The sequence below is a fragment of the Elephantulus edwardii genome, unplaced genomic scaffold (assembly GCF_000299155.1).
Source record: "Elephantulus edwardii isolate Elephantulus edwardi_28Jun2011 unplaced genomic scaffold, EleEdw1.0 scaffold00151, whole genome shotgun sequence".
NCBI lineage: Eukaryota > Metazoa > Chordata > Mammalia > Macroscelidea > Macroscelididae > Elephantulus > Elephantulus edwardii.
Window position 1 is genome coordinate 949,738 of NW_006399901.1, and position 10,510 is coordinate 960,247.

A 10,510-nucleotide genomic window follows, 5' to 3' on the forward strand; every position below is an offset into this window, starting at 1 on the left:
CAGGGGACAAGTGTGTCAGGACACGCTCACACAAGGACACATTTTCTTATTGTCATCTCTCACACACGCGTGTTCCTGCCACAGCAGCCTTGATATTGATACAGAGGTGTGCACAGAGGCCCACAGCGCCTGCAAGCACAGACCAAGCATGCGGACGCTGGTACAGCACACACCCAGGCAGACACAAATCTGGAGACCGAGAAGCCCCATCGGAAGTGCCCAGCACCGGGGAAAGTGAGACATAAACCACGACCGTTGCCCAACGCACCCACCCTGCCCAGGCCGGGGTCAGGGAGGAGCCAGGCCGGGCTCGCGTGCCTGCCCACGCACCCGTTGCCACCGGCAGCAGACACCCGGCCGCAGACGCAAACAGCTGAGATTGCAAGGCAGCTTACAAAACCACCCGCGGCCCTCAGGGTTCAGCTGGAGTGCCCTTCCCCAGGGAAACTCCCCGGGCTCCCGAGAGGCCCCGCTGTGCCACCTTGGGCTGCCCGCTTCACTGGGGAGAACAGGATTGGGTGCAGCTCCCGCGTCCAGATGAGGTCGCTGGTTCGAATCAGGAAGCTGTCTGTCACCTGCACTCAGACATTAAACTGTAAAATGGGGCCCGGAGATGGTAAAGTTCTATCAGGAGGTCATGAGTGTATCCCCACTTCTACATAGAACCCCAGAGCCCAGCTTTGGGGCTACCTGGCAGATAAGTGATTCCACTAGCCAGGTAAACCTTAAGAACTTGGAAGTCTACATTAGAGCTCAAATCTCTCTGAGGAAGACTCATGCTCAGCTGAGGGTTCCCTAGGATACCTCCTAGAGCCTGTGCCCCTAACCCAGTGGGTTTCAGGGTCCCCCCATCTACTGATGGGCAAGAGCTGGTAGGACCCCACACAGATGCTCATGTGTGGTAGACACACTGACCAATAGGACAGGGCATGAGCCACTCTTCTGGGACACCCCCATCCAGCTGGGTTTGGGTCAGACTTGCTTTGAAGGACGTGGGTAAGACCTGTGGCCCTTAGAGATCAGGATAACAGAAACACCCAGATAGTGACTCGCAGCAGACAGACAGATGTGCCTGGACAGACACCCAGGATAACAGAGTCCTGCCCCTTTCCTACCTCAAACCCAGGCCATTCCATCTGCCTGGACCCAGACATACTCAGAGGGGAGGAGCTGAGCTCCCCAGGCCCCTAAGACAGATTCCATGGACAGACCCCTCCCTAGGGGTCAGGGCCAGGGTTAGGGTTCTGATGGAGCTGCCCCTCACATCTCCACACATGGAGAAACTGAGGTCAGGGGGAGGGCTGGTGCCCCACTGACTCACCCAGGCCAGGGCTCAGCTCTGCTCTCAGCTCCTCTGATCTGCAGCCTGAGGCCCGAAGCTGTGGTTCCCAGGAGCGGGCGGGCATGCAGCCAGAGGCCTGGCTCCTGCACTGACTTTTCTAGGGAGCTACAGCGACCTCCGGGTACGCCGAAGTCACACCCTTCTCTTCCCTAGCACGGGCGAGTCTGGGCTGAAGGCAGCTGATAAGCTCCCTAGAGCATCTGTGGGCCCCTCGGCTCCATTACTGACAAGAACATTGACCTACATGGCTCAGTCTTGTGCCCTGGATCACGGTCACTGAGGGCAGATCAGGTCTCCATGTCTATCCTGTTCTCCTGACTCATTATCTCAGGGGGAGAAGCCCTGTGTAGACCCCTGGGTCCCTTGCTCCCCCACTAGGCGTCCTCCCACCACCACTCAAGCAGGACTGTCACTGGTGAGGGAGAGGCAGAGAACTCAGGCAGCGCGCCAAAAGCCAGCCTGCAGCAACTGGAAAGAAGTGCTCGCGAGCGCTCCCAGCAGGTCAGTCATATACAGCAGGGCTGAAGGGCACCTGCAAGCAGGAGTCTAAGAGTACCTGCCCATGTTTAGAACTTCCTGGGCTATTCTAGAAGCGAGGAATGAAGAAAGGTCCTAGGTTTCGGCACCAGACAGCCCTGAATGGGAGTCTTCCAGACACCATGTGACTCTGGCAAATTGTCACCTCTCAAATTGTCCTTGCGTGGTTCAGGCACAGCACCAAGCTGCATGAGAACTGCACGGGTGGGGTCAGTCAGCCCTAAAGGTAAGGCCTCAGGTGACAACAGAGAAGGCTCCAAGGAGGTGAGACTAAGACCCAAGTGGCCCCCTAGGGTCTCAATAGCCCAGATCAGTAACTATAAAATCTTTTATTAACAAGTCAATATTTAAAAAAAAAAAAAAGAATGAAAATGAGAGATGCAAAAATACTTTTCTTGGAGGCCTCTGAGGGTGGCGCTGGAGAATGCACCTGGCAAGCAAAGCCACCGAGTCAGAGGCAGAACGGAGAACAAGGCCCTGTTCCAGAGGTACAGCAGCCTGGGGGGGGTCCTGGGGGGGGGCGGATCAGGCCTCAGGCAGGAACTGTGCAAACGCTGAGGCCGCGCAGAGAGTGATGGGTTGGGGGCTTCCAGGTGGGACACCCGAGCACCATGTTCCCTGCGTAGGCACATACGTAGTGGGGCCAGCGGCTGTCCATTCCATGGTAGCATGTCCACATGGTCACATGAGAGCCGGCACCCACAAGCAGCTTACATATAGAAAGTAGAATGAGGTCCTCAGAATAGCAATGGGGAGGGCATAGTCCCAGAATTTGAGGAGATAGCTTAGAGGAACCCCAGGATGGGGTGGGGAGCAAGTGGACGGCACGTCCCCCTGGGACTCAGGAGCCCAAGGCGTCTTGTCGTCGCTGGAGCACCTCAATGACACTGCTGATACCATCCTCGGGCACCTGAAGGCAGGGGGAGGGGTGGCCCAGTCAGGACTACGTCCTGGTCTTCTACCCCACTTATGGGCCTCAGTCTCCCTCCAGAGCTCCCCAACCTCCATTCCCAGCCACCCCCACCCCGAGTGCTCACCAGCGCGTGGTCAAAGTTGAAGGTGCTGATGTAATAGGCAGAGATGTCTGCGGCAGCCAGGGGACCGGCGATCTGGGCCACGATCCCACACTCATCTGAAGGGTAGGAAGAGCACAGGTGAATCACCTGCCCTCCCACCCCCACCCCACGCACCCTCCCCAGGACCCTCACACACGAGCTCTCACCAAAGCCCAGTGGCTGTCCCCCAATGCGCACCATCCGCCACAGCTCCCCAGTGGAGCTGGTCAGCAGCAAGTTGCTTGGGAACCTGGGGAGGGAGGGAAGGAGTGGTGAGGCCCCCTGGGCACATAACCTGAGGACCTTCAAGTCTAGCACGACCTCTCATACTGGATGGAGGGGCACAGTCTTGGGGTCTGCAGCCCACCTGGGCTTGGGTGGGGAGGAACACGGGGAGTCACATACTTTTTCTGCGTCTCTGCGTCCATGACAATGGAGATGTAGCCCTCAATGAGGGAGAAGGCAAAGAACGGGATGGAGTTGGGTCCAGGACCACCAGGGGCTGTCTCCTTGGGGGCACTGGAACAGGGCGGAGGGGAACAGGAGGCTCAGGAGCTCTGCCAGGCACCTAGCCCATGCCCACTTCCCCACATCAGCCTCCAGATTCTAGGGCAGAGCCTGGCACCAGGCAGCTCACGGCAGGTCGCTTTGTCTCTAGGGTACATTGACACACTGATTCCCTGCCTGAGGCCTCAACTTCCTGAGGTGTAGTCAGGATGCCATCTATTATACCAGACATGGGCTCCCAGGGGTGGGAAGTCTGACTGGGGCATGAGTAACTCTGATGATACCATGAAGAGGCTTCAGCCACGGAGTCAAGGGCTTCCCCTGAGCATCAGCAGAGGACATGGGGGCATCAGGGGCTGCCAAAAACTCAGAACTGGGCACAGAGATACAGGACAAATGGAGGGACAGGTGGAAGATGGCAGAAGGGAGTGCAGGGGACAGTGAGCAAGGGCCTACTTGTGCGAGTAGAAGAGGACATCTATGAGGGTGGTGGCGATGGCTGGCAGCGTCTCAGGGTCCAGGGTGAGGACACAGAAGCGGTTCTGGGGACTCTGGATGGGATGCACCGTGGGGCTGGGCCCTGCTTGGGAGAGAGGGATGGAGGGAGGCCTGGTCGGCCTGGTGGGCAGGCCTGGAGTGCCCCCTGGTGGCCACAGTCAGAGAAGAACCTGGGTGGAGCACGGAGCCGTGCTCTGCAGGAACTGGACTAGTGGGTTCTTGAGCCCCTAACTCCACATAACCACAGACCCACCCGTTCAAGGGAGCGGAAAGAGGCACCCGTGGGGAGAGTCTGGCTGTCAGGGGGTGGCCCTCACCATGCTGGGCACGGGGAAAGCCGTTGCTGGACTCATCCCTGGCAACGGGTACAGGCTCCCCGCCCACCTCACGGTAAATGTCGAACTCCTGGGCCAGTGTGTGGATGACCACAGCCAGGTCCTGCTCTCGCACCTGGCCACAGGGAGATAGGGCATCATGTGGGTCCCCAGGCCACCCGGGGCCCTCCCTACCCTGCATCAATGCTACAGGACGTTTACCAAGATGAAGTCCGTCTGGTACGTGGACAGCATCAGCACCGACACGTGGTGCTCGGCCAGCGGCGTGATGACCGAGCGGGCGATCTTAGTGACCCCAGCAGCTTGCACCGCTGTGGCTGCGCCGCTGTGGGACGAGACATTCAGCACCAGCCACGTGGCATCAGCCACTTGCAGGAATTCCGAAGGGGGCAGCTCTGTGGGTGGACACACACGTCCAGTCAGGGTCCACAGAGCTGGTCCTTGTCCACGCCTGAGGCGCCCCCCCCCAGCTGGTTTGGGGGAGGGGGTCCTCTTTTTTGGCAAAGATACAAGAACTGAGAAGCACTTTAGGGTGCTAAGCCAGCTAGGAGTGGAGGTTTTCCACTAAGACCTGGACACAGAACTTAATTTCAGCATTAACTTGCTGTGAAACCTGGATCAAGTGATTTAACCTTTGAGCCTGCTTCCTCATCTGGAAAATGGAATACCAGTAAATTCTTGGCTATTCCGAGGAGTAACAGAGGCGTTAGGCCAATTGGTAGCACCAGGGGGCGCCAGCATATCACATTGGCTCGGGTTGCCTTTTCCCCATGCTGACCCAGGCTTCCCCTGCAGGACAAACAGGGAAACTAAGGCCTGAAGGCCAGCCAAATTGGCAAGCACGGGAGCCAGACTTCGGTTCCAAAGCCCAGGGAGGGAACAGGCTGGCATCCAGTCCAGAGCAGAGGCCAGGTCTGGGCGGCTGCGAAGGAGGCACCCTAGGACCCCGCCCCGGATGACTGCCAGAACCTGCATTCTTTTCCCAACTCTCCAACTCCTGGAGCAGCCAGGCCAGCAGGGGAAGGAGTGACCCGCACCAGGCAGAGAAATCCAGGGGGCATAATAACTCCAGATTTCTAGCAGCTGCAGGACCCTCCTCGCACACACCCCAAGAGTGCAAGGGCTGTGTGGCCCCTTGCACAAGAGTGCAAGGCCCTTGTAGGACCCTGGCAGATCAGAACTATTAACCAGAGCCATTTTACATAGGAGGAACCACGCTCAGAGAGGAGAAGTGACTCGCTCAAGGCCACACAGCCAGTTGAGTAGTGGGGTCCACATTCGAACCCAGAGCCATCTGTCTTGAAGGCTTTTGGGGACTGGATCCCTGGGTGGTGAATCCCCCTCCCAATGCTCCTGCATCCCAGGCCCGGTCCCCACCTTTGAAGCCTTCCTCGTCCACCATGAGAGTGTAATCCTCGGGGGTTTCGGTCAGGCTGAAGAACTTGCACCTGGTTTGGGGGCGGAACCTTTAACGAGGGTGGAGAGCTCCCAGCGCTCCATCCGCCCGGAACAGAAGCCCCATAGGGCACCTTTCCCGTCCGTCCGCCAGGTGGTCTAAGACCCGTGTTCCCCTTCCAGCCTCAGTTTCCTTCCCAAGACAGCGGAGTGGGGACGCCACCTATTAGGCTGCGAACTGCTTTCCGCTTCCCGATCTCCCTGAGCCCCCTCCCCGGTTTCTTCATGCACCTCTCTTTCCCCATTCCTGGAACCAGCCCGGGGACTTAAGGACCGGGTCTGCAGAGCTGACAGGAGACGCCCAGAAGCTCCCTGCAACAGCCAGGAAGAAATCCCGACACACTTGACACGACCCTCCCTAAACTGCGTCCCGAACAGCCCTACGACCAAGGCCTCGTGGGGCCGAACAGGCGGCGGTCCCAGGGAAGGCAGGCTCAGACTGGATGGTGGTGGAAGAAGACACGTCCTCCCCGCCCGCCCTGCGGTGACCCTCATGCACCCCAAGTCCTGGCCCCTATCGACAACTGAGCCCCCAACCCCACTTGAGTGCTGGAACCGGGCAGGCGCACCGACTGCGATGGGGCAGGAAAAGCAGCTTGATGAGCGGGTGGGTGTAAAGCCAAAGGCCGGGGCGGGCGAGGCTCAGCACCCGCACCCGGTGCTCTAGAATGTGCAGCTCCATCGCGTCCCGCGCGCGGAGCTGACCCCGCAATCCAACCAGACCCAGGCCGCGCGGGGGACGGGCCAGGGGCGGGGCCAGGGCTTAAAGGAGCAGCCGAGGCCACGAGGCCCGCTAGGCCGAGAGCCCGCCCCGTCCCGCTCCCGACGGCTCCGCCCTGAGGCCGCGGGGCCTATCGGAGGTGGCGACGCCCCCCGCGAGGGCCAGGACTTCACCCCGTTCCTTCCGGACCTCACCCGGCCCCGCCCCCCTGGAAGTAGCGCGTGAGTCGCCGGCCGACCCCTCCGCATCCGCCCCGCCCCGGGCCCCGCCCTTTCCGCAGGGCGCTCTGTTGCTGGGGTCTCTGGCTTTAGGGCCTTCACGTGGGTCCAATGATTAAGGTCGTGGACGGCCGGAAGGGCTCCGAGGGGAATCGAGGCTGGGTTGCCACCAGAGTGTCACCTCTGATCCTCCGGGCTTGGGTGTGCCCTGGGGACCCAGTGATGAGCTCCCTCCAGAAACTGGGAGATTCTTCCTCTGACTGGTCGCGTTGAGCCGGGCTGCCAGAACTGGCCCAGGTGGAGGTGACACAAGTCCTCACCCACAGCTCGGGCAGCCTGGGGTGGACACTGATGCATACATACATGCCACCCCCACCTGTGAACCCCGCAGATGGGCCAATCCCAGTGACTGACGTCTGATCGTCTCAGCCAACTCTCAGAACAGTAGGCTCCCCACTAGGTCACAGAGAAAAACTCCCCTCCTGGCTGTGGCCCAAGGGACCCCAGAAACACTCTAGGCACTAGACCTCGAAAGTCTGCAGCTATTGGCAGATGCCAGTCTAATGTGCCTCAGGACAAAAGTGGGGCCCCAGCAATGGCAGCATCCACAAACCCGAGGCTTAAGAGGCCTCATTACAAGCTGAAGCTTCAGAGGCTTCAGCTAATGGTTCTGCTACCGCCTCAAGTCTAAGAAGACCCCAAGGAGGAGCAGGCACCAGCTGACCTTGGCTGCCCAGATGTCAGATCTCAGCCGTTCTTGGGGGCCGCTCTGGTCCTCCCTGGGTGCTCTAGATGCAGATGGACCCAAGTTAGCTAACTCTTCATTCGTTGGTTCCTGTGACTAAATCTACCTCCACACCCTGGCTTGCCCCTGCCGGGATGGGGGAGGGATGATGCCCAAAGGCTGGGAAGCCCCACTTCTCATCAATACAGGTACAAATGGGATGGTAAACCACAGGATTTAAGAGTAGGAGGCAAGAAGTGGGGGCTCTGCCCCTGCAGGCTGTGTGACCACTGACCTCTCTGGGCCTCAGAATCCTTGGCTGAACAGCCAGGCTTAGGCCCTTAGAAGCCTGCAGGTTCCCAGGGAGGGGCTCCCCCTCCTCCTCCTGCCCCCACCAGGCCCAGCCTGATCCACTGCCAGGAACAGCCACTATTGTTTGACTAGAAAAGCTGCTTCCTCAGCAGAAAGGGGGGGCCTGTCCCGAGGACACCCTGTCCTCACCCTTGTCAGATTGTGACCGCCATGCCTGCCTGAGCCCTCAACGGCGGGTCACCCTAGGATCCAGGTCAGGAAAGGCAGCTGAGCGGCCCAGGGTGCAAATCTGCCTGTTCCACCTCTACTGGGGAAGATCCCTTTTCCTACTCAGGTGGTCCTGTTTCCTCATCTGTAAAATGGGGATAAACACTGAGCTGAGTGGTTACTCAAAAGGCAGGCTCATGGCACATGCTCAGTCAGGAGGAGGCACTTTGTGAGGGGCCCAGACTTTCCCCCTCAACCCTCCAATGAAGTCTGATACTCATAGACCCCGACTCCTGGCACCAGCCCCTGACCCAACATCTCATGGGTTCTTAGGCAGAACTTCAGTGGGCCTAATGTGACAAGCAGACTAGACCTGGAGGAGGAAGCCCCTGAAGCCCCTTCCATAAGGTGACAGGTAGGGGTCAGAGCCAGGAAAGCAGACTTTGCTCTGCCTCAGCGCTGAGCTCCTGCACTCAACTCACTGCTGTCATGTCGGAACTGACACATACCTGACCCTCCAGTGGGTTCCAGAGGCTGTAAACTGCATGGGAGGAGAGTGCGCATCTTTGTCCAAAGGAGCAGCTGGTGGATTTTAACCTCCATAGAGGTGTGGTCTTTGAGTTAGCACAACTCCCTACAGACTAGGCCATAAGACCTCCCTAGCACCTGTCCCGGTGCCTCTCATTCATGGCAGATGGCAGATGTAGGTTGAGGTGATGGGGTTGAGGGTGAGGGCCAGGTACAGGGTGGGCATCCCCTTCAGCAGATGTGTTCAGAAGACACTGGTGCTGCGCTGGAGGCCAGAAATCCCAAGGCCTAGGATGGAGGTGGTCTCTGTAGGGCACCCAGAAAACATGTTGGGCCCCCTGAGGCAGAGTACCCTTCAGGTCCCTCAATGAACACCAGTTTTCTACACAAGTCTGTTTATTTCTGTACAAAATCATGTTCCTATTTTACACAAATAGCATCCCACCCTCTCCTCATACCAGCGCCCCAGCCCTAGAGAGCATATCCCCAGGAGGAAGAGGAGTGAGGACCCAGCCTCTGGGCCCTCACTTCTGATTGCCCTCACTGGGCTGGCTGGTGCTCTGCTCTGGAGAAAATAAATAAGAGGCCTCAGACAGTCTGTGCTGGGCCAGTCAGACTCCATCCTGGCCCAGAGGCCTGGCAGCTGAGCCCTCAGAGGTGGGCAGGCCCTGGAGTGTCAGTCAGTCCGTGAACCCCATAGGTGTGTAAGGAGACCTCATCCTGGAGGCCTGAGCTACCAGGGTTACAAATAGGTGTCCTCACTCTCCTGGGACGTCAGGCTCTCATGGGAGAGGTGGTGGGCTGAGTTCTGGGGGGCCAGGTCCTTTGGAGGTATGTCCCGTGAGGGGCATGCATCTCCTGCAGCAGCCACTACCTCGGCGGGGCCTGTTGGGGGGGCCTGGTCCAGCTGCCCGCTTGCCTTCGCTTGCTTCCGCTGCTCCTTCTGGATCTGCTTGGACGACTTGGGCCTGGCTTTGGAGTCAGGAAGGGGGGCGGCATCTGGGGGCAGGCGAATGGATGGTGAAGGCTGCAAGGCTGCCCAGGGCCCTGGCTCCGCCTCCAGGATAGCCTTGGCCCCATGCAGCCGTGGTGGGGAGTGGCACTGAAGCTCTCCCCGAGTCTCCTGCCAGCGCCGCAGCTGGATAAGGTGCTCACGCTCGATCTGGCGCTCTGTCACTGGCAACTCCACCACCTGCGGGGCGGTGAAGGGCAAGTGGGCATGGGGTGGAGGGCTTCCCTTCTGCCTCCCAGCCTAGGCCCCTGTCCTCTGTCAGCAGCCCCCACCTCAAGAAGGATGGGATTCTGGTCTCTCAGTTGTTGCAAGTCTGCACACAATCCCTGCTTCACTTGCCGAACTAAAGGGCAGGAAGGGAAAGGATTTGGGCAAGGTAAAACCTGCTCTCTGCCCACATGACTCAGGCTCTCCAAGGCTCAGATTTCACTCTGCCACCTTCTCCCTTGAGGGTCTGGGGGAGTCACTTTGTCCTGCCTCTGTGGCTCCCTCGTGAGGAATGTAGGAGAATGCCACAGCCCTGGGCAGCTGTTTTGAGAAGCAGGTACAAAAATAAGCTCTGTGCTTCTGCTTCTGCCCCACACAGGGTGTTGGCCTGCCACTGGCCTGGCCCTTGCCTCAACAGAGGAGCCACCACGGCTGTCACAGGTAAATAAACACCATGCTGTGAGCACAGCGCCAAAAGTAAGAGGGCATTAGCGAGTCCCGGTTTCTTCTCCTTCATTCACAAGTAGTTTAGAAAAGCAAATAACTGCCAACTCAGTGGGCAGAGCCCTGCAAGCCTATGCCCTGCTCTCCCTGTTCAGACAGGAGGATGTGGTCCACCCCCACCATCCTGGGCTGCTGAGTACAAGGCCTGGCATGGGAGATCCACCCTCCAGGGCTCAGCGTTAGCAGGGCCCCCTCTTTACCAGCTGGTAGTGAGGGGAAGGAGCAGGTGTCCCTCTCTTGCAATGGGTGATAAGGAGAAGAAGTAGGCTCCCCTCTTTCCTAGCAGGTGGTGAGGGGAAGGGGCAGGCTCCCCTCCCTCCTAGCGGGTGGTGAGGGGAAGGGGCAGGC

The 10,510-nt window shown here is 59.0% G+C and overlaps 2 protein-coding genes across 3 annotated transcripts in view; both read right to left on the reverse strand.

The window, feature by feature from the left end:
• Window positions 1–2,707: 2,707 nt before the first annotated feature.
• GATSL3 (GATS protein-like 3) lies at window positions 2,708–6,528 on the reverse strand. Its single transcript, XM_006894778.1, has 9 exons — window positions 6,299–6,528; window positions 5,652–5,722; window positions 4,476–4,669; window positions 4,257–4,389; window positions 3,898–4,021; window positions 3,340–3,453; window positions 3,102–3,184; window positions 2,917–3,011; window positions 2,708–2,789 (listed from the first exon to the last, which is right to left on the reverse strand). The coding sequence occupies exons 1-9, from the start codon at window positions 6,409–6,411 to the stop codon at window positions 2,721–2,723; spliced, it is 996 nt and encodes a 331-aa protein (XP_006894840.1). The 5' UTR covers window positions 6,412–6,528; the 3' UTR covers window positions 2,708–2,720.
• Window positions 6,529–9,181: 2,653 nt separating this feature from the next.
• TBC1D10A (TBC1 domain family, member 10A) overlaps window positions 9,182–10,510 on the reverse strand; it is a 45,635-nt gene continuing 44,306 nt past the window's right edge. For both annotated transcript variants that reach the window (XM_006894780.1, XM_006894779.1), the window contains exon 9: window positions 9,182–9,631. In XM_006894780.1, coding sequence (XP_006894842.1) covers window positions 9,182–9,631 — 450 coding nt within the window. The remainder of the gene's footprint in view (window positions 9,632–10,510) is intronic.